The 27,167-nt window shown below is 38.0% G+C and overlaps 2 protein-coding genes across 2 annotated transcripts in view; both read left to right on the forward strand.

The window, feature by feature from the left end:
* LOC127840437 (uncharacterized) overlaps positions 1–5,671 on the forward strand; it is a 9,253-nt gene extending 3,582 nt beyond the window's left edge. Inside the window, exons 5-7 of the mRNA XM_052368852.1 lie at positions 491–652; positions 1,457–1,556; positions 5,478–5,671. Of these exons, the coding sequence (XP_052224812.1) occupies positions 491–652; positions 1,457–1,556; positions 5,478–5,671 (456 nt within the window). The remainder of the gene's footprint in view (positions 1–490; positions 653–1,456; positions 1,557–5,477) is intronic.
* Positions 5,672–10,296: 4,625 nt separating this feature from the next.
* Positions 10,297–23,151, forward strand: LOC127842395 (uncharacterized). The gene is made up of 9 exons (XM_052371880.1): positions 10,297–10,564; positions 10,987–11,144; positions 11,589–11,744; positions 13,104–13,214; positions 14,045–14,176; positions 14,381–14,495; positions 14,845–14,910; positions 20,775–20,998; positions 22,221–23,151. Exons 1-9 carry the CDS (start codon positions 10,300–10,302, stop codon positions 22,284–22,286), a joined length of 1,293 nt encoding a protein of 430 aa, XP_052227840.1. The 5' UTR covers positions 10,297–10,299; the 3' UTR covers positions 22,287–23,151.
* Positions 23,152–27,167: the final 4,016 nt, after the last annotated feature.

The raw sequence follows: 27,167 nt of genomic DNA on the forward strand, positions 1-27,167 counted from the left end.
AAATAAAAGTTAAGAAGAACATTTGTCGAAAAATGCAAAATAAGCCAGATATTTAATTCTGAAATCGAAAATGTCTGTACAGTCGAATTCGCCAGCATGTATATCATGCATGTACGATGTGAATCCAAATTTAGTTTTACGGATCATTTTAATTTCCAGCAACGATATCTAATCATACGACACACGAACACTTACTGCGACCCTAATACAAAAAACGAATGCTTCGGTTATTGTAAGAACATATGTACGAAATATCTTCGTCACAATCGGCTCGGGGCGCTAAGTTGTCTTTGCTGCATTTTATGAAATTCGTCTTCAATGTATAATTCGTCTTGCCTATTTTGTGTTATTGTAACATATTTTTATCAATATATTACAATTAAACACATATAAAAATCGTATAGTCTCGCTTTAAACTAAATACATCAGTTTATAATTTTTTTATACTTTATATGTTACTTAATGTGTTTCGTTTTTATTATTTACACAGAACACAAACCTATTTAATGTGGATGCGGGCCTGTTTTCCAGCGCCCCGAACGTCCGGTATCTTGACCTCAGCTACAACTCGTTCTCGGAACTTCCGGAGAAGATTCTCACGGACCTCTCGAAATCACTCGGTGTTATTCGTCTGTACGGAACAGACATCCAGGTAGACTTAATATTTTTAGCCTCTTTCTGGGAAAACTGAGCTTTATGCATGTGCGTAAAAATGTCGTCCTAGATAGGCGTGTGCAGATCGCACAGGCTAATCAGGGACGATACTTTCCGCCTAAACTACAGTTTTGCTATTCAGAAAGTTCCATTAAACGAACAATTCCATAAAATCGAAAAGTATCGTCCCACGTTAGCCTATGTGGATAACACATCTGGAACGATATTTTACGCACAGGAATTCATCCCAATTTTCTCGGAACGAGACTCATGTGCCAATGTACTATAACTCGTATTTCGTGAAAAAAAAAACGTTTAATAAAAAGACCTTCATGGTAATACCTTCGCTTTCCAGTTTTGCGATGTGTACACGTATATTGCGTTTTATTGTCAGTCTTGCAAGGGTGGGCAGGGGCAGCAGCTACTTGCTTAAGTTTCGAGCAAATCCCATATTCATGACCAAGAGGAAAACAATGCTTGATTCTATTTCATTCTGACACTGACAGCTATCATGTGTGTGTTTTATCAACAAAATGATTCCCGACTTTCTCGCATGAGACTTACCTCTTTACCGTTAACTTACGTGTCCTAACCTTTTTTTTACATACGCATCAAGTTGTCAATACAACGTGTATACGCACGCCATCGTATCCTTATATTTTATTTTGCTTCCAGTACATGATTTCATTGAAGTAGCTTACCCAACATTTAATTGTGTTATTATACCCCTTAGTCCGCCAATTTCCAAAATTTGTTAATCACGCCCTCATGCTTTATATATCCATGTTTTCTTCATGTTAAGTGCACATGTGACAAGCTGTGGTTTCTTGATCACGTGACCTCCAACTACCTGACGCTAGAGGGCGACATCGTGTGCGTAAACACCGGGGCAGAGTGGGACGGTAAGCCTAAAAAGAGTGTATACACCATTTAAATGAATTTAATTAAATCACCGCTATACAACCGGCATCCATGCATGTTCGATATATTAAAAATGCTATTAGGATACTGAATCAAGCAAGGTCCTACTTAAAAATTGTTTGTTTGGGATATCGCGACCGGAAGCAAGGCATGTAGGTAGTTATGTATAATGTGTATATTTTTATGAATTTTTCTTTCCATGGTGATATATTTATTGCTATCTTGGTCGAATACAGTAAAACAACTGGGTATACTTTAATAATAAATGAACATGACATGAAAAACATGTCTTTAATAGCTGGATGTAGAAAAATTATCTATGAGAAGGCATATCATGGGTTTTTATACGAGAAACTGAAGACTTAAAGACTTAGCACAAACATTTTGTATCAAGACCTCAAAACAATTGGTATGTGCCTTTTGGTTGGGTCGGTCGGGTTATCAAAAACAAACGATTTTTCAAAGATACAATTTTTCAAAAATGGCCCAAGTAACACATCACCTCTGGTTCGGCAACATTAACCGGACTCTGACCTTTATAAAAGAATATATTAAAAAAGCGCTTTGATGAATATTTTCGGAATGCAATCGGATTAAATAAATAAAAAGAATTTCCCGAACTCGAACAGTTATGTTGTCACTTAGCTGTCGAAACACGTGCACGAACGCGATCGGAGAAAAATTCGAGCCAAAAATGTATGCTTATAGAGTTCAAAAAGTATCTGGTTAATTTCGGCAAGCCCTACACGCGCTTCAAGATTTGATGATTGCAAGCCCTACGAGCGCTACAAGATTTGATGATTGCAAGCCCTACACGCGCTACAAGATTTGATGATTGCAAGCCCTACACGCCACGCGCTACAAGATTTGATGATTATGTGTACCTGTCCGTCGCACAGTTTTGATTAATAATAGATAGAGCATTATTATTTCTTTGGGTAGGAGAACGCGTTATATCCTGGAAATAGTGTCCGCTGTCTCCGGGCTCTGTACTATGTAATCGACCCTCTTAAAAGTATTTGGAATAAACCTAAATAATGGACTTAAGACGTGTTAACATACGTTCACGAAAAGCACAATTACGTAAAGTGTAATATTTTGTATCAAGTTATTTAACAGCTTCGTGTACAATACGGTCATATATTTGTGCAAATACACAGCTGAAATACCATTCTTCAAAACGATGTTAAGTAAAATTTTATGATATATTGATATTCACATTCGAAATAGAAATGTACATTAAACCGTATTGTCCGCAATGTAGCGCCGGTGTTCCAATCATTAAATGACGATGCGTGACAATAGCAGTAAACCAAAGGTTCCTCGACAAATACGCCCTCATTTACAATTTGTAAATTTATTAAAAGCATATTTTCAAGTGGGACATATTACTAAACAACGTTTTCATGAATCTAGTATGGCTTTAGTTTCAACATTGCTTTATATCGATTTTTCAAGAAGATTTACATAATTGACTCAACAATGATCAGACATGTACGGGTATACTCGGAACGTTCAATACGGAATATTTTGACTCACAAGCGGCCAATGCAATAATATATAGGACGGTCACGTAGTACCATTGTCATTAGGATTGCATTATATCAATAGCTTTAAAATAAAACGACTTACCTCACTGGAAGTTCTCTGCAATTTACCCACATTAATGAAATAAAAATGAGCCGCGCTCTGTAGAAAGGGGGTTTAATGCATGTGCGTTAAGTGTCGTCCGAGATGTGCCTGTGCACGCCGCACATGCTAATCAGGGACGACACTTTTCGCATAAACTAGATTTTTGCTAATAAAACTTTCTTTAAAGGACAAAAATTCATAAAAGCGGAAAGTGTCGTCCCCGATGAGCTTGTGCGGCTAGGCTAATTTGGAACGAAACTTTACGTACATGCATTAAAACCCCTTTTTAATGAGCAAGGCCCAATTATATTTATTTTTTTCAGGCAAGCTAGCTTGGCGCTTTTACCACGAGACATGCGTGACGTATCCATCTGCGTGTTCAGGTACCGAGCATTATTGTAGCAGTTTTTTTTTATAGACAATTTAAAGAGATACAATTGATAAACCAACATAATTTTCCCATACGTTCATATTTTAACTCTTCCAGTGCTGGAACCTAATTTTGAAGGCCTTTGCAAACAGTTTGGATCTAGATGAGACGCCACAGAACGTGGCGTCTCATCAGGATCCAAACTGTTTGCTATTTTGATAGTATTCTTTAAAAAAATCAAAGAAATTGCTAATTTTAGAAATTCAGCAGACGACATTTTTGCAGACAACAAATTTCCCAGCATGCACAGGGTTAACAAACTTCCCCACTCGTTGACACTCATTGAATTAATGTATTTGAGCCAGGATCTGGGCAAATGGGGGTTAATGCATGTGCGTAAAGTGTCGTTACAGATTAGCAGGCTAATCAGGGGCAACGCTTTCCGCTTTTATTTTATTTTTCGTTACAATGAAGTCTCTTGTAAACGAAAATCCAGTTCTATGATGAAGGTGTCGTCCCTGATAAACCTGTTCCGACAGCTCTGGCAAACCCGGGACGGTTCTTGCCCATATTCATTAAGTCACGTTGTCCCTGAGCACAAAACATTTATTTAAAGAAAATGGCTTGAGCTACACAAGCAATTTGTATCGCAAATTATTCCAACAGACAAATATTAGTCTTTGACAAAATGTCAAAAATTCTGATGTAGCCGTATGTTGTTAAGCTTCACAAATTAGACGACCATGTGTTCGTACTGATGAATATTATTGTATGTAAGATGGTCGAGGAATTATAAGATATTGTTATCTAGTGAGGTATTTCTATGACTTCCGACAACAAGACAAAGAAACATCTATATGTATCTATATGTAAGGTTAACCATATTTTAACGAATCATAATACATGTATTTATAGAACGGCCCCGAAAGGGTTTGGCTACTTGGAATAAGTGTTTAGTAATGATACAATCATATAGTTGCCCCCACCCTACACCCGACCCCCATAAAAAATAAAAGACTGTTAAAGGACTTATAATAGAGCATTTTCCGAGAACACCTTAGTGAAATACCGGAGTGATTTTTCTCATGAAAGTTTCTTATGAAATTGTTTAAGTTTTACTTTTGACAGCTTCTGATGCCATGGTACACAGAGCTTTTAACGCATTTTGATATATTGAAAGACATTTGTACAGAACTGTCTTAAATGAATTTGAATGTTTAGATGTTTGAAGAGATTGCTTACGCTTCATGACATAGACGTTCAGCGATGAACACCTGACTTTAACTTAAAACACAATTTTTACCGATCATCATTTTTTTCTCAGGTTATCCTATAACATTAAGAAGCCGTATAAAAGTGAAAACTATTATACGAGTACACTATGCAAACTAAAGTTAAGTAATGGTTGCACTAGCATGTTTACAAGAGAGCGAAACAAGATCAGCAGAGATGTTATATGTTTAAACACACAGGCCGATTTTAAAGAAATGTTCAACCTTACAACATCTTAATACATTTAATTTTAACGAGCACGATACAACGTTGCCATGTTTACATGCATCATGTTCATCAATGTTCATTCCTGACTGTTGCAAGAGCCTGTTATTTAGTTAATATAAGCCTCGTTATAAGAAAACTGGGCTTCATGCATGTGCGGAAAGTGTCGTCTCAGATTTGCCTGTACAGCCCGCAGAGGGATATAAGTAACGACAATTTCTGTCGCAACTGGATTTTCGCCAAGAAGAGACTTTCTTTCAACGAAATATATACCATAAAGGCACAATATGTCCCTGATTAGCCTGTGCGGACTCCCCAGGCTTTGCGGGGACGACGCTTAACGCGCATGTATTAAACCCCGTTTTCCCAGAGCGCGGCTTATATACCTCGTTTTTTCCGACAGGAATTGCTCTGGTCGGAGCATGCCTGACCCCTATTGACATCGTGGGGTACGCGGTTGGATTCATCGGATTCGTCCTGGGCTGGGTGGTTCTCGGCCTTACCGACCACACCCGGCGTCAAATGAACGGCGTCGCAGGTAACAAGAAGCCGGGAACCAAGAAAAAGGCGCCTGCTGCAAAACAGCCAGACGTTTAAACTTACTGTTTGCCTGAAGATAGACGTGTAGTTTTAAAGTGCTTCTGTTGTTGTTTTACCTCTCCAATATTTATCTTACACTGATTTTATACACGAAAATATTGAAATACCATTAGGACGAATATATTCCTTAATTTACGAATTGAAATCGATAAAAGAGTAAATACTACTAGAATCAAACATATTTGCTGTTCTGGTTATTGTGTTACGTTATGGTGTTCTTCAACACGAACAACACCGATGAGTTCGATGTATCAGCCAATGTTCGCAGATGTTTTTTTTATTGTTTTGATATATGTTGTTGTCAATTTTTATGACTTATTGACTTTATGACTGTGATCTTTTTGTTTATGTTATTGTAAAATCCATCAAATTCTTTCGAAATAATGAATATTAAAATTGTGCTTTTATGCAGACTTGTTTATTTTCAGTTCTTGGAAAAAACGGTAGATTTATATTTGTAGAATAGTTGTTTATTAGTCTTTAATTCTGTATAGTTTAGCTACTTTTCTACTAACATAAATGACACATTATTGTGAACAGTTATTGGCACATATCTGAATTAATAGTGGAGCCGCGTTCTGTGAAAACTGGGCTTAATGCATGTGCGTAAAGTGTCATCCCAGATTAGCCTGTGCAGTCGGCACAGGCTAATCAGGGACGACACTTTCCGCTTTTATGGTATTTTTAGTTTCAAGGAAGTACCTCCTTACCTAAAATCAAGCTTAGGCGGAAAGTATCGTTCCTGAGAAGACTGTGCGGACTGCACAAGCTAATCTGGCATGACACTTTACGCACATGCATTAAGCCCAGTTTTATCAGAACGGGGCTCAGTGGTAGATTAAGCAATAGAGGAATGTCGGGAATACGATTAGTATCTATTGAATCAGTGTTAACAATCATATTTATAAAACGTGTTATATTTGATGAAAATCTTTAAACACAGAAACAATGTCCTTGACGTTTCTCACAATACCTAATGTGAAGTGCTCGTAGGTCGAGAAGAAAGCACTTAAATGACTTCATTCTTCTGACGTCAATAATTGTTCTGTGTTTCAGGTTTACGCTATGTGTGACGTCAGCATGGTTGTATCAACAACGAGTATTCAATATTTCTTCGACAGTGTTGAAATCATACTTTTTTCGGGATGTTGAAATAACGTTAACGTCATATCTTTTTTTTCTTCAAATTCTAGTGTTTGTCTTTGTCTTATCAATAAGGATGTCTTTTGATTGACATTTGTTATCATTATGGTCACATTATTTAGTTAGTCTCGTTGTTAATTTGAAATAAAATCGTGTTATCTGTGTACTGGAATTGTTTTTGTGGATACGTTTTTTAACACACGATGTTGACCATGTCATGTATCCTTTATGCATGTTAAATTAAACAACTGCATAAACATATGCACTCATTCTAAATACAATATATAACGCGATCATGCATAACAAATTCGCATTTTTTATCACGAATGAAGTTAATACACTTAACACATAAAACATGAGCACAAAACACTTCAATAAAAAGATATATGTGTACTTGCATTTTATTTTTTTACGACAATGTCTGCTACATATACATTTTCCGGCTATTTGAATTATATATGAAAGTGATCATAATTATACACATGTTGAGAAAGAACAAAGACAAAAAGATTCCCGGATCACCAAGAAGCTGTTAAGTCAAAGTCAACGAACAATATACAAACATAAATTATGCAGAAATCGTTTCTGACGGCCATCTTACCGACACAAATACAAAAGACCGCCTTTAAATAGCGCCTATAGCAACGACATGGTGTAATATATAAACGGATATCTGTAGAAAAAATGCAGAACATAAGATGCACAATGATATTTGAAGAATACAAGTATCTAAGATATGCATGGATATATGTAGAACAGGTGCAGACAATGCAATTCACAATCACATGGACAACGATCTGTGAAAAGGGGATTTCATGCATTTGCGTAAAATGTCGACCCAGATTAGTGCGTGCGCACATGCTAATCAGGGACAACACTCTCCGCTTTTATGGTATTTTTCGTTTAAATGAAGATTGTTATTGACGGACATACAGTTTAGGCGTAAAAAGTATTTTCTGGTTAGCCTGTGAGGACTGCACAGGCTAATCTGGGACAACATTTTACGCACGCACATGCATTAAACCCCCATTCTACAGAGCGGCCCATATATATATATATATATATATATATATATATATATATATATATATATATATATATATATATATATATATATATATATATAAATATATATACATATAAATATATATATTGATAGGAGTCAGGTTGATTTGACACAAGGACAACTGGAAGATAAGTTTCATGTTTCATTGCAAATATAATATATTATCATAATCATGGCTTGAACTTTTACTTACTATTCCAAATCTTCTGCGTGCTTCACGGTCTCATTTTAATATTTTTTTAATCGAACTGGGAATGACCACATACGTATAAACAAATCACGCACAGGGCAAAACTACTGTAGATAAACTTACAATAATAACGGCAAACACATGGTCAAAGATAGCAAATATTATTTCATACCTGCAAATAAGCATTACAAAATGCATATTTTATAAATCAGAAAAGCATATGTTGGAATGCACAAATTATTCTCAATTTTCCAAAGCCGTATGTATAATCTTAACAAACGACTGATCGTCGGCCTATCGTCTCGATATGCATAAGGACTAGCCGAGGAAAAATAGGAAAACGATTTTTTATTTTTTGAATCATCTTTTGCACCTCAATAAACATACATCGAATGTTCCAAATGTTTCGGGTGAACATATTGATTGAGCTATTCTGCATCACGCTAGAGGTTTCGTCTCTCTTATTATGTTTATAAAAACACACACTTGACTTTTTATATGTGTGTTAATAATCTGAAAGCGTAATATCACAGTCGGAAAACAGCGATCAATAAATTGAGTCGCGTTCTGAGAAAACAGGACATAATCCATGTGCGTAAAGTGTCGTCCCATTTAGCCTGTGTAGTCCGCACAGGCTAACCACGGACGACACTTTCCGCCTAAATTGGATTTTTGCCAAGAAGAGACTTCATTTAAACGAAAAATGCCATAAAAGCGGAAAGTTTCGTCCCTGATTAGCCTGTGCGGATTGCAAGGCTTATCTGGGACGACACTTTACGCACATGCATTATGCCCAGTTTTCTCAGAACACGAGTCAATAAAAGGAATGCGACCCACCTAACACGCTACGTAACTAATATATAAGCATGAACTGCTTTGTTTGATGTATTCAATGCTTATTGGTATTTGTCAATATTTAAAAACTAAAATGCATACTACTCCACAAATATTGAACAGATACAAAAACAAATACTGCTCAAACGTTTATGTAAGTCTATATGCACGAAATTATAGCGACAAGCGATTAAACATAGGACGTTATGAATAATGCAGAATCAATATCTAATCAGTCAAAATTTCGATTTTGATTTTATGAGATAATTTATTACAATATTTGTCTGTGTGTATAAAAAAATGTAATCGTCGACGGTCATTGCTAATTGTATTGCGTAAAAAGATTGAACACTAAATTATTTTCTTGGCTCTCTCTCTTGTTCGCGACGTTAAGGAGTTTTGTTACTATCAAACCGACCATTATTGCCTAATACATTCGAATTTCTGATGGCTGTTTAATATCATGGTTATTGTTCCAATACTGTCAATTTAGCTCTAGTAACCCAGGTCATTTATGTACACTCTTTGTAGAATAAAACATAACGTTGTAGTCATCATTAATTTTGAATTCCGAGTATGCATGGGGCATTTCAAATAGTGCCGCTGAACAAAGTATACAAAATAAAATAATTTAGAAAGATTAGGGGCGGTCGTGTTCAATAGATTATTACGCATGTGTTTCGGTTTCCGATTAAATGCAATCTTAAGCCGGATTAATTCTAATAATTAACAAACCCGGTCACAATGTATGAACTCAATTATCGTTCCAAAATGGCAGCGCCCGTTAGCAGGTAAGTCCTATGTTTATCGGTAATTTTATATATCATACATTATAGGAAGTCCCAAAAAATATTTAAATTATTACATGAAAGAGAAACTGATCAGGTTTGACATGATAGGTTTGACAAGATGTATTCTTATAAGGATGTCGTTGATTCGTTATAATATGTTTATTGAAGTTGTTGTTGTATTTGTTTGAGTTGCATTATTTTATTAAACATATTGTTTATTTGATTGTATTATGGGGATTACAAATATTATCATTGAACAATATAATGTTATTTATGTTAAGGTGTATTAAATGTGATTCGGTCCAAAACATACGTGATATTGACCAAGGATGCATGTCAATATCACACATGCCTAGATATAAACACACGTATACAATCCATTGTCCTTTTAAGTACTCAGCAGACTCAAATAATAGCAGAAATCTTCAAATAATTCTGCTATAATTGTGTTTATTTCTTACTCTCGATTAAATGCCGGGTAAAAGGCGTTTACTAAGAAGCCTTTTATAGCATTGTTGTAAAGCCCACGTGAAGTCAATCAGATAATCAGAATCAAGTATTATCGCATCCTTTATATTATACTTCATTGTTCAGATCTTGAATGATAATCCACGCGGGAGGCGGTCTTCGGACGTCTTCTTCATACAAGGCAATGGAAGCTCTGGGTTTGCTAACGGTTTTGATATTACTACATGCGCAAAGAACCTACGCGCAGACCGGTCCACCAAAGTGCACATATAGTGATGACGTATACATTTGCGACTACCAAAGCATGGCCTCTGCAGAGCGACCGATTGACTACACGTCTTTCTCAGTACTGCCACAGCAAATTCAATTAAACGTGAACGGATTTCTGCCATATATCGGTAATAAAATGATCGTTGAAATGTTATATTTCTAAATGCATGTCATAAGTTTATGTAACGAGATATGTTTGATATTAAAGTAAATACCGATACGGCGAATGAATCGTTTGAATTGCTTCTGTACTGCATTAGTACACATGCAATTATTTCCACAAATATACTGTTCATGATCGCAAACCGGCCTTAAACTGATAATCGTGCGCATATTATGATGCCTAGAATAAAGGCTATTTACATCCTTGCTTTGTGATTTAATCCGTTGATGAAATGCATTTAGCGAATTAAAGGCGGCCATATTGACTACGTTACGGAAACATGTGTATAGAAATTGTATTCCAATCGCTTATTCGTGCTTATTAATATTCTAGTTAACATGTCATATATGATAGAATCCAATATTATGTTACGGTTTTTGTTCTAAGGCGATGGGCGCGTGTTCTCAACTGGGTTCGAAACAATTGACGTCACTCTGCTCGACATCAATCACCCTGCAACGCTGACGGTAGACTGTGGATGGTCCAACGCCATATACATTGACCGCGGGGCTTTCACTCACATGAAGTACATAGAACGCTTCAAGGTATACAACGAGGCCGTGATACCCTGTTTTATTACCAACGCGATGAGCCTCGCTCTGATAAAATGGGGATTAATGCATGTGCGAAAAGTTTCGTCACAATTTGTCCAGTCTCTTTAACCTGGAAATGTTGTCCGCGTAAATTCAATTACATGTTTCCTGAAACATTAATGTGTTTAGGAGTTCAAAATGTGTGTAGCATGAACTTGTCCATACACATTTTTGTCAATTTTTTGTGCGTATTACGTGCTTGCAAATTTTCAATATTTGCTAAAAAGGTCCCAATGTATTTATTCCACTTGAGATACATTTTCATCATATCAAATCGAATAGTTTGATTTAATGATTTAAATGATTTAAGCATATTAAGGCGGGAACTTGCCAATATATACTTATTTTACCAATGCATTGTACGTACCCATTTTATACATACACTATTATAAACAGATACGGCATTGCGACATTTTCTACATGGGTTCTGACACTGTCAGCAGTTTCGAGCAGCTGGACTCCTTTGTGATCGAAGGCGGCTCCGTGGACATACTTGAACTGGACACATTCACAGATCTGTCAGTAGAGAAACTACCACAGCTGTCGCACAAGGTACGGTTTGTGCCATGGTTAGTGCTTATAGAGCATGGTAAGAGCAGGGTCGGCATTCGTAGATAAGGGTCGGCATTTAAAGAGAAGGTTCGGCATTCATAGAGAATAGTCGGCATAAACAGAACAGGGTTGGTATTCATAGAGCAGGTCGGCATTCAGAGAGCAAGGTCGGCTTTAATGGAGCTAGGTCGACATTCAGAGAGCAGTGTCGGTATTTATAAGGAAGCATCGACAACCATAGAGCAGTATAGGGATTCATAGAGCAACGTCGGCATTTATAGCGGAAGGTCGGCGTAGAAAGAGCAGTGTCGGAATTCATAGAGCAACGTCGGCATCAATGAAAAAAAGCTGTTCCGGAATTCATAGAGCAGGTTCGTCATTCATAGAACAGGGGTCGCGTACATAGAGCAGCGTCGACATTCATATAGCGAGGTCGGCAATAAAAACAGTGTCGACATTCATAGAACTGGGTCAGCATTCTTGAAGCAGTGCCGGCATTCATACAGCAGGGTCATCATTCATACATTAAGGTCGACATTCATCGAGCTGTTTCATCATTAATAGAGCAGGGCCTGTATTTATAGTCAGTGTCGGCATTCACCGAACAGGGTCGTAATAAGTTTAAGACTATTTATTTAAAGTCGATTGCATAGAAAGTCTAAGGCTTATTTGAAACGCTATCGAGTCCGTTTCCTTTGACTAGAAACAATACTAGGTGTCTCTGGGGGAAATGTAAAGAACGCTCCCACAGTAGGGGATCGAACCCGTGACCTCCCGGTCGCTTAGCGGGCACAATATCCATCTCGCCACGGTCGGAATTCGTAGAGCGAGTTCGGCATTCACAGAACAGGGTCATCATTCACAGAGCATGATCGGGATTCATAGAGCAATGTCAGCATTCATAGTACAGTTTCGGCATTCATAGAGAAGGATCTGCATTCATATAGCAGGATCAGATGCTGGGTGTTTATTCAAAATGCAGGATCGGCAGTAACAGAGCCGGGTGTGCAATCATAGAGCAGGGTAGGCATTCATAAAGCAGTTTCGGCATTCATAGAGTAACGGTCGTCATTCATATAACAGGGCAGGCATTCATAGAGCAGTATCGGCATTCATAGAGCAGAGTCGGCATTCGTATAGCAGGGTGTGTATTCATGGAGCAGTATCGGCATTCCTAGAGCAGAGTCGGCATTCATATCCGTCATATCAAACTATTTTAGCCGTTTATCTTGATTACCATGCTTTTTACTTTGCCTTAAATACTCGAAATTACGAAAGTATTAACTAAAACAGAAAATGTATATAACAAGAAATAATTATGAATGTATAAGTATTAAACGTACCTAAATTGCCTTGCAGTTCCCGAGAAGTCAAGGTCGAGTAGAATTTGTCAACGCCCGATTTCTAGCCGGTTCGGTTCCTGTTGGCCTACTGTTCTTTTTCAAGAACCTTAGTTCCGTTGCACTAGTGGTATGTATACGTTCACATAGCTCTCGCTCTTGGAAAACGGGGCTTAATGCAAAATGTCGCCCCAGATTAGCCTATGCAGTCTGCACATGCTAATCAGGGACGAGAATTTCCGCTTAGACCGGATTTTCCCGAAAAACTGCCTTCATGTACACGAAAAATAAACATATAAGCGGAAAGTGCCGTCTCTGATAAGCCTGTGCGGACTTGACAAGCTAATCTTGGACGTCACTTTACGCACATGAATTAAGCTTCGTTTCCCGAGCGAGGCTCATAGACAAACGAGACGTCGTCTTTACTGATTGTATGAATGATAAATAAACGACTTCCAATTGGTCCACAGCATAGTGAACAACAAAAACATAAATTCATACGGAATGGACATTGACCTTTTGAAAAGGCAAATAATTTGATAAAACTTAACTAACATAAATAAATTCCATGTCTGGATTGATTCTGGTCAATAACTGTAAAATAGGCACATATTTTGACATAATATTATTAACTTCCCCATCACCCCTCCCCCAACGAACCAAACGAAAATACAACTCTTATACAATCACTGTCTTTGTATTCATTACCATTTAACATTCAAATTTGTTTTAGCCGTTGTGTTTCGCACAATGTACCAAGGTTTTGTCGTTGTAATGAAAAGCTCTTTGTATACACTAAATATATACACATGCATGTACCTTTTATCAACTGTAATGTGTTTTGTTTCATTTCGATACATTTAAGTACATTTGAATCAACTGCAACGTGTTTTGTTTCCTTTCTATGGCTTTATGTATCTTTGTATCAACTGTAATGCTTTTCGTTTTCTTTCCTTTAAGGGTGGGCACATTAACAGCATAACCGCAGACACATTTCGGTATAATTACCTACTTACAAGCATTGACGTCAGCAACAATCCTATGACGTCACTACCGGCAGCCATATTCCGAGGTCTGAACATGCTAAGTGAGGTAGGTTCTTTGTTACGCTTTCACAAATCCGAGATCTTTTATATCAAATGTATTGCCCATCTATGACATTTAAAAACTACAGACAACAATTTTTTGTTTTGCATTAGCTTATGTGTCATGAAGGCCATTTACAAGAAAGAAATCTACAGTTTTGCCTCACTAAGGTACTACAAAACGTTTTACTGCAGTTTTTTGGTGTTCCAGGTGACACTTTACGACATCGATTGGACGTGCACGTGTGAAGATCTAACGTGGTTGGATGACGTAATCGATACAAATGTCACGTTACGTGGGGATTTAATGTGCAGCAATGATCCGGGTAAAGTACTGCTTGATATACTGCTGGTTAAATGGGAAATAATCATTTACAACACCTCAGGAGTAAACAAATAGCGTGTTTATCAGAGCTTTGATTCTTTAACGTAGCATAGAACAAAAAACAATAACACACATGCATATTATCAGAAAGGAATTACAAAAACACGTCCTAGCACAACAACACATCAATCTACTTCCAGAATGTTTCTGTTTTGTTTTGAAATGTAATTTAGAACACAAAAATAACAATTCTGTACAAAAAAGGGCTTTAGATTTTGAAATTATAATAGATTAATACTAGTTTGTTAACTGGTTTTACACAAACAGTGCAACATGTCAATGCATTACAGGAACATCAGTTCTGAGTTTCTACCACTCGACGTGCAAAGTGCAGAGTGTTTGCGGGAGTACAATTGGTAATAAATGTGATTAACCCAGTTATGCCTGGTGAACTCTCCCATCCTTCTTAATTGGATCAATTTATTTCCAAAATTAGGCATGTCTGTTATATATATTTCTATATTTAGAATATTTCTTACAGAAATTCCTTTAAGCAAACAGCAAAGACCCTGATGAGACGCCGCATCATGCGGCGTCTCATCTGGGTCTACGCTGTTTGCCAAGGTTTTTTTTCTGGACGCTAGGCATAAATGGGTTAAGCATAACTAATAATAATATATATTAACATGCATCATACAACTACTACTTTTTATGATATTTGATGTGGTCCAGATTTGAATGCAACTTTTTATAAATACTCTGTTACTTCTTATTATACAAATTAGAACCATTTGAATTTTGGCCAACACGCTTTTCGAAGGAAATAACGCAAAGCTAGTCGTATTTGTAAAAATATACGTTAGCGCGTGGTCCTGTATATACGAAATATCTCCTCAGCATGCACGATTAACATATGATAAATGAATATGTAGACACAGTGAAATGTCGGACCGTATTTGGTACAAAAACGAATATGGTACATTTGTACCATATTCGGCCGAATATGGTACAAATGTACCATACTCGGACCGAAGATGGTACAATTTTCGACCGAATATGGTACAAACATTGTACCATATTCGGTTGGAATAAGTTTTTCTATGCTCGCCAAAACGTATTTGGTACATACCAAAAAAACTCATAAAAATGAAAATGGCCTACGTATATGGTACATAAATTATGTATTTCTTAATAAATGAAATAGTCTGCCGATGTGTAAACTTTTTTTCAAACTCAAATACATTGTATTAACCTAATATTGGAAGTGACAAAAGTATCATCATCATCATCATCATCATCATCATCATCATCATCATCATCGTCGTCGTCGTCGTCGTCGTCGTCGTCGTCGTAACTAGCAGTAACAGAAACAGCTAACCTAACCACACTTTACATGGATTTTGCTGGTTGTGTAACTGTTTCGCCGGCTAGCTCAGTCGGTTGCGCGTCAGATTGGCACGCAGGCGGCCTGGGTTCGATTCCCGGGCGGGCCAGATACTTTCGTGGAGATCATTAATAGCAATTTTCAAATTTTTAAAACTTTTTTTTTCGAAAGTGCATTTTCACCAAAATCCGATTTAAGAGATTTTGAGCTCTTTTAAATGAATATATCTCTCCAAAAATAAGGATGTTTGACTGGCTGCTTTAGACAGGTGTGACTGTATTCCTAAACATTACTTTGTAAAGTTGATTTGTCGTTCCGACGTCATATTGCTGAGAAGCCGACAAAGCTTTGAAGTTTCCGATTTTTTCTTTGATAACGTGCCGCTTTAAAAAGGCGGGAATTTTGCACACGAGTCTTACTCAGAAGTCAGTAACCATATTTGACTTGGCGGTCGGCAAGAAAAGTTGTGATTTTCGACTAGAAAGAATTGAAATCCAAACTTTCTTCAAACTTCAAAAGAATTCTTGACAGTAAGTACTGTACATAATTTTAATTTTCAGTTGTCTTAATATGCATTGATGTTTTAACATGCATTGATTTTTATGTTTTATGCCCCCCCCCCTCAGAGTGCATTTGCAGTTGTCCGTCCGTCTATCCAATTGTCCGTGGCATTCCTTCCGGGTGCGTAACTCCTAAACTGCTAAAATATTTAAGCTACAGTCATTTTTTCGAAAGTGTATTTTCCACCAAAATCAGATCGAGCTCCTGTAATCTGTAGATTTGAACATTTTAAATTTTATGGAGTTTATAGGTCTTTGACCTTCGAACCCTGCCTAGTCGTGACTTCTGGTGAGCGACCTAGGCCCCCAGGGCCCCTTCTTTATATCCCTTCCATCCACGTAGCATTGGTTTCTACAGACCGTTTGTCCGTTGACCGCCATAAGTTTGCCCGCTATTTTTCCCCTGAATTTGAATTCGGTTGGATTTCAATGAAACTTTACATGAAGTACTTGCTACTTTCATTGCGCATATTGCCCGGAAGTTCGGATTGTAAATTTTAGCGGAGCTATCAGACGAGTGATTTTAGCTCAGCTCATGTCGTGAGACATTCGTTTTCGACACGCGGTGTTCAATACAAGCTCTATTAACTAATGAAGTATAAATGTATAATAACTTATTATATTATTTCAGATGAAGGAAGCAATTAGGAGAAAAAGGAAGCAATTAGGGTGCTTGCCCAGGTCGAAGTACGACATTATTGTCAGATGTTTAAACGGATCGTTCGATGTCCCTGTGAAGAAACGGACACCTGAAGAGAATAATTGTTTGGCCATGATTAGAAAACGTAAGGACTTCGAGCTTGGTGACCGGGGTTCTTTATTGTGTGGCGGAAAGCAAGTCCTTGTGAAAGAAGATCTTCCTAGATTTGTTGAGATGTTCATGGAAAACAAAGGATGTGGAGCAAGGGTAATTTACAACAAACTGAAAGTAAATTACACGGGGTTCTCGGAACAAGCTATCCTTGAAATACTGTACAATAGCAAGTATTACCATGAGAAGTATCCGAGATTTACAAACAAGCCAAAGCCAAAGCAATTACAGAAGAGGAACCAGGCAAAAGATGGCAGATTGACATAATTAACATGAAAAATCAAAGTGTTAGCTACAAGGGGTCCACATACAATTATATTCTACAAGTCGTGGACGTTTATTCTAGGTACGTTATGCCAAAACCCCTGAAAACGAAGAGTTCGCGTGAAGTTGCAAAGGCATTAGAGGACGTGTTGATGGTTAACCTTGCCCCTGACATCATCCAATGTGACAACGGACTGGAATTTAAAGGCCCTAGTATGAAACTTTTGTTGAACAAGTACAACATCAAAATGATCAATAGTAGGCCGTATCATCCTCAATCACAGGGCAAGTGTGAAAGGTCAAACAGTGTTATAAAGGCCAAGATTCTATTTGCAACAAAAAGTAAACGTGGATTTAACTGGGTCGAAGGGCTTCAAGATTTAGCCTATGCCATAAACACAAGTTTCAAACGAGTTCTTGGGGGTCTCACGCCCTTTGAAGCCTACTACGGAAGAAGTCATGTTTTTACCAAAGAACGTCATAGTTCTCGTGAAATAAAGAAAACCATACGGCGAGCAAATAAAAAGGCTTACAGGTCGCTGTTGAAAAACGCAACTTCCCCAAGCAAGTACAAAGTAGGAGAGACAGTATTAATTCGCTATCCCTTTCGAAAATCCAGGGTGCCAACCAAAAGATATGTTATCGAAGGCAAGGTAGAAAAAGTAAAACGAAATGGTGTTTATATCGTGTCATTTCAAGTACCGAACAAACCCGAACTTGGATTCGTAAGCAAATCGGTTGGGGTCGAAAACATGACTAGCCTAACTGTTGCGTTAGAGAAACAACGAAAAATTAAAAAACATTCATTAAAACAGAACCGCTCAGAGAAACAAAATCACAGAACTAAGTACTATCATGTTTTAACACACCATGAAAATCTGCAGTTGTTGGATGGGGTGAATATTGCCATGGACCCAAATCCGGATGGAAATTGTCAATTTGCTGCTATATCGCATCAACTTGGTAAAATTGGTATATACAAAGACGTAGATGCTTTACGTAAGGAAGCAGTCCATCACATTGTAGAAAACAGATATTTCTATGAAACTTTTGTCTATGATGAAACATTTGATGAATACGTTAAGAATATGTCTAAGAATGGGACATACGGCGACAACCTCACGCTCATTGCACTTATGAGAGAATATAATTTGCAGTGCCTGGTAGTTTCTACCCGAGGACTAGAACACTCATCAATTGTGTCAGCAGATGGAAAGTTCGATGGTGATGTTGGAACAATTGCATTGGGGTATTTCCCAGAAGGATTTGGCATGCATTACGTTAGTATCCGTATCAATCAACGCGTGTACAAGGACATAATATCACGCTTAGAACAGTCGTATGACAACGGTGACTCTGGCGACAGCGCTGCGTCTGGCGACAACGCTGCGTCAGGCGACAACGCTGCGTCTGGCGACAACGGTGACTCTGGCGACAACGGTGACTCCGGCGACAACGCTGCGTCTGGCGACAACGGTGACTCCGGCGACAACGGTGACTCTGGCGACAACGGTGACGTCTCTGTGTGTTCAGCCCTGAAAGAGCTTCAAGATATGATAAACAATAGGAGGGCACAGAAGCGAACGACTTTTCCATTTCTGATGTTACCACTTCACATTCAAGTTGAAATTTTTAAGTTCTGCATACAATCAAACCCGTCAATCCAGTTTGTGTTGGCGAAGGTCGGCAAACCCTTTAGAGATTTAATAAGGTCAATGAGTTTGCAAACACCTAGAATTTACATTCGGCCGGATATTGGACTAGATACTAGTAACAGAAATCCTGTTAGCGTTCGTTTCCTATTAACAAGAGCGGGCAGAAACAGCGGTCTTATTTCGGCAATAAAAGAAATCATCAAGGGGCCAAAATGGGCAAACGCATGGCTGCGTTTGCGTGTTAGTGGAATCGGTTGGTATGATATCATAGATGTCATGTACAGACATTACAGGTGAAATATACATGTATATCGGTGTTTGGAAACCTGTTATGTTATTTTTGTGATTGATGATTATGTTCTTCTACCGGAAATTTGTTGTCATTTGCTCATTTACTGGTAACTTTTTACGAAGCACATTTGGGATATTTTGGCTGCTACTAAAATGAATGTATATATGTATATTATGTCTTGTCAAAATGCTACAGTTGGATTAAAATTTAAATGCTGTTCTATGTTCTTCAATATTACTTTGAAAAATCATCCTGTCAGTATACCAATAAATGAAAAAAGTACAAGTTTGTTGAATCTCTTGAATGAAACAAATTATAAAATACAAAATGTAAAATGAATATGTGATGATGATGATGACAAAACATTTGTGATGATGATGATGGTAAAAAAATTGTGATGATGATGGTGGTGGTGATGATGATGACAGTGGTTATGATGATTGGGGTTTGATGATTGTGGTGATGATGATGATGATGATGATAATGATGATGATGATGATGATAACAAACGTTTTGGGATGATGATGACAGCGATGTTTATCGGACGATGATGATGGTTATAATGATGATGATAAGTTTTTAGATGATGATGACGGCGATGTTTATCGGCCGACGATGATGATAATGATGATGATGATAACAAAATATTTGTGATGATGATGATGGCGATGTTTATTGGCCGATGATGATGATGATATTCTCATCGTCGTCATCATCATCACAACATCCTCATTATCGACCGAAAACATCGCTGTCATTATCATCACAAAAAAAACTTTTGTGATCACCATTACGATCATGATAATGGATATGATGATGTTGGTTTTGATGGTGATGATGATGGTGGTGTTGGTAAAGATAACAACGATGATGATCATTGGGGTGTTGATAATTGATGTGATGATGATGATGATGATGATGATGATGATGATGAGATAACGATGATGATGATGATGATGATGATGATGATGAGATAACGATGATGATGATGATGATGATTACGATGATGAGTGTGTATCATATTCGGAACGAATGTGGTACATTTTTCATCCGAATATGGTACAAGTTTGTACCATATTCGGTCAGGCATTTTACCCCAAAACTGCAGATACGTATATGGTACAATTAGACAGTTGTACCATATTCGGCCGAATATGGTACAAACTTGTACATATTCGTTTTTGTACCAAATACGGTCCGACAGTGAAACGTTACAACTCCACACATGGGCATGATACATTTTCAGAGGATGATATGAATTCGTGCGAGGGTGGCACTGAAGTCAGGTCTATAACGTATTAATTGTCTTTTCAGGCTTTGCTATAGGCAAAACGTGTCAGACAGCGACCGGAATGGCGGTGTTTGTCCTAGCACTAGTAGCTTTTGTGTCAACGATGACCAGTCTAGCGTTTTCAATATCAACGTTACGTCGATTGCCGAGCGTGCAGAGAGACCAAGAGATCTCGTACCGTAGGAAGCTAAAGAAAGCACGTGAAAACTGGAGGGATGCGAAGAGGCTTGTACTGAAATCCCTCAAGGTTGGTTGCAGAAGAAGTCGATATTCAATGTGTGCGGGTTCCTTTCGTTGTTTTGTTTTGGAGTGGTATGGGGATTTAAGATCGAAGTTCTCTCCATTTCTCAATGTGAAAATTTTTTTTTTTGCTTATGTGATGTCCTCATATTATTTTTAAAGCAAATAAATTAAAAGTCAGTTCTTCCCTCTCTCCGGCTTTCTGAGTTTAGCCATAGAGAAGATGATGTAAACACTATTTTACTCTCCATTGCTTAGTATGATTAATCAACGTTGTTGCGAAAAACATCTGAATGTCCCAATTTAAGAAAAAAAGACCAGATTATTCCCTATCCGCAGTTCACTGGTAACTTTCCCAAAATGATGACTTTCTATTTTAACCATAGACATGAAGTAACATAATAACATCTGCTGTCGCTGAACACATGTTTTATGAAACTTTCCGATTTCATTAAAATGATACATAAGATACTGATTGTTTATTTATTAATAAGCATTTTGTGGATTTTTTTATGAGAAAACATACACGAAAAATAAGAAATTTTGACAAAAGCTTGAGAAATATTTCATCATGCAATTGTGTTCAATATGCATATGAATGTTGTTCATACATCATACGACGATGCGATGCATATGCTGGTATAAAGTAATGATTCTTAACGACAATGTGCGATTTACTTGTAGATATATTTGAGCGCGTTCTGGGAAAACAGGGCTTAATTCATGAGTGCAAAGTGTCTTCCCAGATTACCATTTAAAGTTATTCTTGACGACACTTACCGCTGAAGTGGATGTTTTTAATTGTAAGGAAGTCTATTCTTAACAATTATTTAGTCTAAGCGGCAAGTGTAGTGATTGTCCCAATTTTGACTTTGCGGAGTACACAGTCTAATCTTTGACGGCACATTACACATATGGGCCGTGCTCTGTGAAAAAGGGGTTAAATGCATGTGTGTAAAGTGTCGTCCAAGATTAGCCTGTGCGGACTGGGCTAATCAGGGACGACACTTTCGTCTTAAACTGGATTTTTGCTAACAAGAGATTTTCGGAAAGTGTCGTCCCTGATTAGCCTGTGTGAACTGCACAGGCAAATTTGGGACGAAACTTTAGGCACATTAAAGCCCCTTTTCACAGAGCACGGCCCAATATGTATTAAGCCTCGTTTTCCCGGAGCGATGCTCAATTATTTGTGTATAAATATGTATGTATAAATCTTCTTGTATTCACAGAATCGACTGGAACGACGAGGCTTCGTCCCCAGCGTGACCCCGACGAAGAGTTTCGCACGTTTTTGAAAATGAGCCGAGCTATGGAAAAATAAACTTAATGCATGTGCGTGAAGTATCGTCCCAGATTAGCTTGTGCAATCCGCACAAGCTAATTAGTAACGAATCTTGCCGCTTAAAACACATTTTCCTTGTAAGAAAGTCTCTTGTCCTGTGTAGATGTATATGATACATTCAGTCTTAAGCGGACTGCACATGCTAATGTGCAGCTACTCACGCATATGCATTAAACACCGTTTTCCCAGAGCGCGGATAAAATGGACCGTGTTCTGTGAAAAGGGGGTTAAATGAATGTGCGTAACCTGTCGTCCCAGATAAGCATGTGCAATCTGCACAGGCTAATCAGGGACGACACTTTCCGATTTTATGATATTTTTTGTTTACAGAAAGTATCTTCTTTGCATAAATCCAGTTTAGGCGGAAAGTGTCATCCCTGATTAGTCTGTGCGGACTGCACAGACTAATCTGGGATGACAATTTACGCACATGCATTATATCCTCTTTTCACAGAGCAAGGCTCAAATTTGCGATGACTTGATTTATATGTGCACAATTAAGAATTTTTTTTGTCAACGTAAATTTCATTTATGTATTTTTTTATGTATTTTTTGCATTAAGTAAAGTTCTAAAGAGTATGTTTATAAACAATGTTGCACAAATGATGTCTACATTATTCTTTTCTTTATGTTGACGTTTGCTATGCCTGTAAGGAGCATCCAAGCTAAGTGTTGTACTTGCAACGTAAATCTCAGTTATGATTACACGTGTATGTGTTTATGTGAATTCATTTTGTATGAATACACAATTAACTATCAATTAACTATCAAATATAGATAATGAATGTATGTTGATATAAAGAGAATAACATGTTACTGTCATATCGTTTTGTAATATATCAGGCGAGGCTTAGAATAATATAACGGCGAGGCTTGCCGAGCCGTTATTTTATTCGTGCCGAGCCTGATATATTACAAAACGATGGGGCAGTAACCTGTTTTTCTGTTTATCATACCACATTTTCCTAAAAATCTGCAAAACAATCCATTTTTTCTATTTAAAATGTACGGGTCACCGCTGATTTTGCTGATCCGGCTTTTACACGTTGACATACATGTAGCAACGGCGTTCGAAAAGACGACACGAATAATCGCTTATTTTAAACATCGTCTAGAGAAAAAAAAGTTGTTTGCACTACGAATGGGAAGAGTACACCCGTGTCGGACCGTATTTGGTACAAAAACGAATATGGTACATTTGTACCATATTCGGCCGAATATGGTACAAATGTACCATACTCGGACCGAAGATGGTACAATTTTCGACCGAATATGGTACAAACATTGTACCATATTCGGTTGGAATAAGTTTTTCTATGCTCGCCAAAACGTATTTGGTACATACCAAAAAAACTCATAAAAATGAAAATGGCCTACGTATATGGTACATAAATTATGTATTTCTTAATAAATGAAATAGTCTGCCGATGTGTAAACTTTTTTTCAAACTCAAATACATTGTATTAACCTAATATTGGAAGTGACAAAAGTATCATCATCATCATCATCATCATCATCATCATCATCGTCGTCGTCGTCGTCGTCGTCGTCGTCGTAACTAGCAGTAACAGAAACAGCTAACCTAACCACACTTTACATGGATTTTGCTGGTTGTGTAACTGTTTCGCCGGCTAGCTCAGTCGGTTGCGCGTCAGATTGGCACGCAGGCGGCCTGGGTTCGATTCCCGGGCGGGCCAGATACTTTCGTGGAGATCATTAATAGCAATTTTCAAATTTTTAAAACTTTTTTTTTCGAAAGTGTATTTTCACCAAAATCCGATTTAAGAGATTTTGAGCTCTTTTAAATGAATATATCTCTCCAAAAATAAGGATGTTTGACTGGCTGCTTTAGACAGGTGTGACTGTATTCCTAAACATTACTTTGTAAAGTTGATTTGTCGTTCCGACGTCATATTGCTGAGAAGCCGACAAAGCTTTGAAGTTTCCGATTTTTTCTTTGATAACGTGCCGCTTTAAAAAGGCGGGAATTTTGCACACGAGTCTTACTCAGAAGTCAGTAACCATATTTGACTTGGCGGTCGGCAAGAAAAGTTGTGATTTTCGACTAGAAAGAATTGAAATCCAAACTTTCTTCAAACTTCAAAAGAATTCTTGACAGTAAGTACTGTACATAATTTTAATTTTCAGTTGTCTTAATATGCATTGATGTTTTAACATGCATTGATTTTTATGTTTTATGCCCCCCCCCCCTCAGAGTGCATTTGCAGTTGTCCGTCCGTCTATCCAATTGTCCGTGGCATTCCTTCCGGGTGCGTAACTCCTAAACTGCTAAAATATTTAAGCTACAGTCATTTTTTCGAAAGTGTATTTTCCACCAAAATCAGATCGAGCTCCTGTAATCTGTAGATTTGAACATTTTAAATTTTATGGAGTTTATAGGTCTTTGACCTTCGAACCCTGCCTAGTCGTGACTTCTGGTGAGCGACCTAGGCCCCCAGGGCCCCTTCTTTATATCCCTTCCATCCACGTAGCATTGGTTTCTACAGACCGTTTGTCCGTTGACCGCCATAAGTTTGCCCGCTATTTTTCCCCTGAATTTGAATTCGGTTGGATTTCAATGAAACTTTACATGAAGTACTTGCTACTTTCATTGCGCATATTGCCCGGAAGTTCGGATTGTAAATTTTAGCGGAGCTATCAGACGAGTGATTTTAGCTCAGCTCATGTCGTGAGACATTCGTTTTCGACACGCGGTGTTCAATACAAGCTCTATTAACTAATGAAGTATAAATGTATAATAACTTATTATATTATTTCAGATGAAGGAAGCAATTAGGAGAAAAAGGAAGCAATTAGGGTGCTTGCCCAGGTCGAAGTACGACATTATTGTCAGATGTTTAAACGGATCGTTCGATGTCCCTGTGAAGAAACGGACACCTGAAGAGAATAATTGTTTGGCCATGATTAGAAAACGTAAGGACTTCGAGCTTGGTGACCGGGGTTCTTTATTGTGTGGCGGAAAGCAAGTCCTTGTGAAAGAAGATCTTCCTAGATTTGTTGAGAAGATGTTCATGGAAAACAAAGGATGTGGAGCAAGGGTTATTTACAACAAACTGAAAGTAAATTACACGGGGTTCTCGGAACAAGCTATCCTTGAAATACTGTACAATAGCAAGTATTACCATGAGAAGTATCCGAGATTTACAAACAAGCCAAAGCCAAAGACAATTACAGAAGAGGAACCAGGCAAAAGATGGCAGATTGACATAATTAACATGAAAAATCAAAGTGTTAGCTACAAGGGGTCCACATACAGTTATATTCTACAAGTCGTGGACGTTTATTCTAGGTACGTTATGCCAAAACCCCTGAAAACGAAGAGTTCGCGTGAAGTTGCAAAGGCATTAGAGGACGTGTTGATGGTTAACCTTGCCCCTGACATCATCCAATGTGACAACGGACTGGAATTTAAAGGCCCTAGTATGAAACTTTTGTTGAACAAGTACAACATCAAAATGATCAATAGTAGGCCGTATCTTCCTCAATCACAGGGCAAGTGTGAAAGGTCAAACAGTGTTATAAAGGCCAAGATTCTATTTGCAACAAAAAGTAAACGTGGATTTAACTGGGTCGAAGGGCTTCAAGATTTAGCCTATGCCATAAACACAAGTTTCAAACGAGTTCTTGGGGGTCTCACGCCCTTTGAAGCCTACTACGGAAGAAGTCATGTTTTTACCAAAGAACGTCATAGTTCTCGTGAAATAAAGAAAACCATACGGCGAGCAAATAAAAAGGCTTACAGGTCGCTGTTGAAAAACGCAACTTCCCCAAGCAAGTACAAAGTAGGAGAGACAGTATTAATTCGCTATCCCTTTCGAAAATCCAGGGTGCCAACCAAAAGATATGTTATCGAAGGCAAGGTAGAAAAAGTAAAACGAAATGGTGTTTATATCGTGTCATTTCAAGTACCGAACAAACCCGAACTTGGATTCGTAAGCAAATCGGTTGGGGTCGAAAACATGACTAGCCTAACTGTTGCGTTAGAGAAACAACGAAAAATTAAAAAACATTCATTAAAACAGAACCGCTCAGAGAAACAAAATCACAGAACTAAGTACTATCATGTTTTAACACACCATGAAAATCTGCAGTTGTTGGATGGGGTGAATATTGCCATGGACCCAAATCCGGATGGAAATTGTCAATTTGCTGCTATATCGCATCAACTTGGTAAAATTGGTATATACAAAGACGTAGATGCTTTACGTAAGGAAGCAGTCCATCACATTGTAGAAAACAGATATTTCTATGAAACTTTTGTCTATGATGAAACATTTGATGAATACGTTAAGAATATGTCTAAGAATGGGACATACGGCGACAACCTCACGCTCATTGCACTTATGAGAGAATATAATTTGCAGTGCCTGGTAGTTTCTACCCGAGGACTAGAACACTCATCAATTGTGTCAGCAGATGGAAAGTTCGATGGTGATGTTGGAACAATTGCATTGGGGTATTTCCCAGAAGGATTTGGCATGCATTACGTTAGTATCCGTATCAATCAACGCGTGTACAAGGACATAATATCACGCTTAGAACAGTCGTATGACAACGGTGACTCTGGCGACAGCGCTGCGTCTGGCGACAACGCTGCGTCAGGCGACAACGCTGCGTCTGGCGACAACGGTGACTCTGGCGACAACGGTGACTCCGGCGACACCGCTGCGTCTGGCGACAACCCTGCATCTGGCGACAACGCTGCGTCTGGCGACAACGGTGACTCTTGCGACAACGGTGACTCCGGCGACAACGGTGACTCCAGCGACAACGGTGACTCCGGCGACAACGGTGACTCCGGCGACAACGCTGC

Source organism: Dreissena polymorpha, chromosome 8 (assembly GCF_020536995.1).
Source record: "Dreissena polymorpha isolate Duluth1 chromosome 8, UMN_Dpol_1.0, whole genome shotgun sequence".
NCBI lineage: Eukaryota > Metazoa > Mollusca > Bivalvia > Myida > Dreissenidae > Dreissena > Dreissena polymorpha.

Coding starts and splice junctions, on each gene's coding strand:
- LOC127842395 (XM_052371880.1), top strand. CDS start 10,300: ATGATAATCCACGCGGGAGGCGGTCTTCGGACGTCTTCTTCATACAAG. Junction 13,215..14,044: donor TTAGTTCCGTTGCACTAGTG/GTATGTATACGT, acceptor CTTTCCTTTAAG/GGTGGGCACATTAACAGCAT. Junction 14,177..14,380: donor GTCTGAACATGCTAAGTGAG/GTAGGTTCTTTG, acceptor TTGGTGTTCCAG/GTGACACTTTACGACATCGA.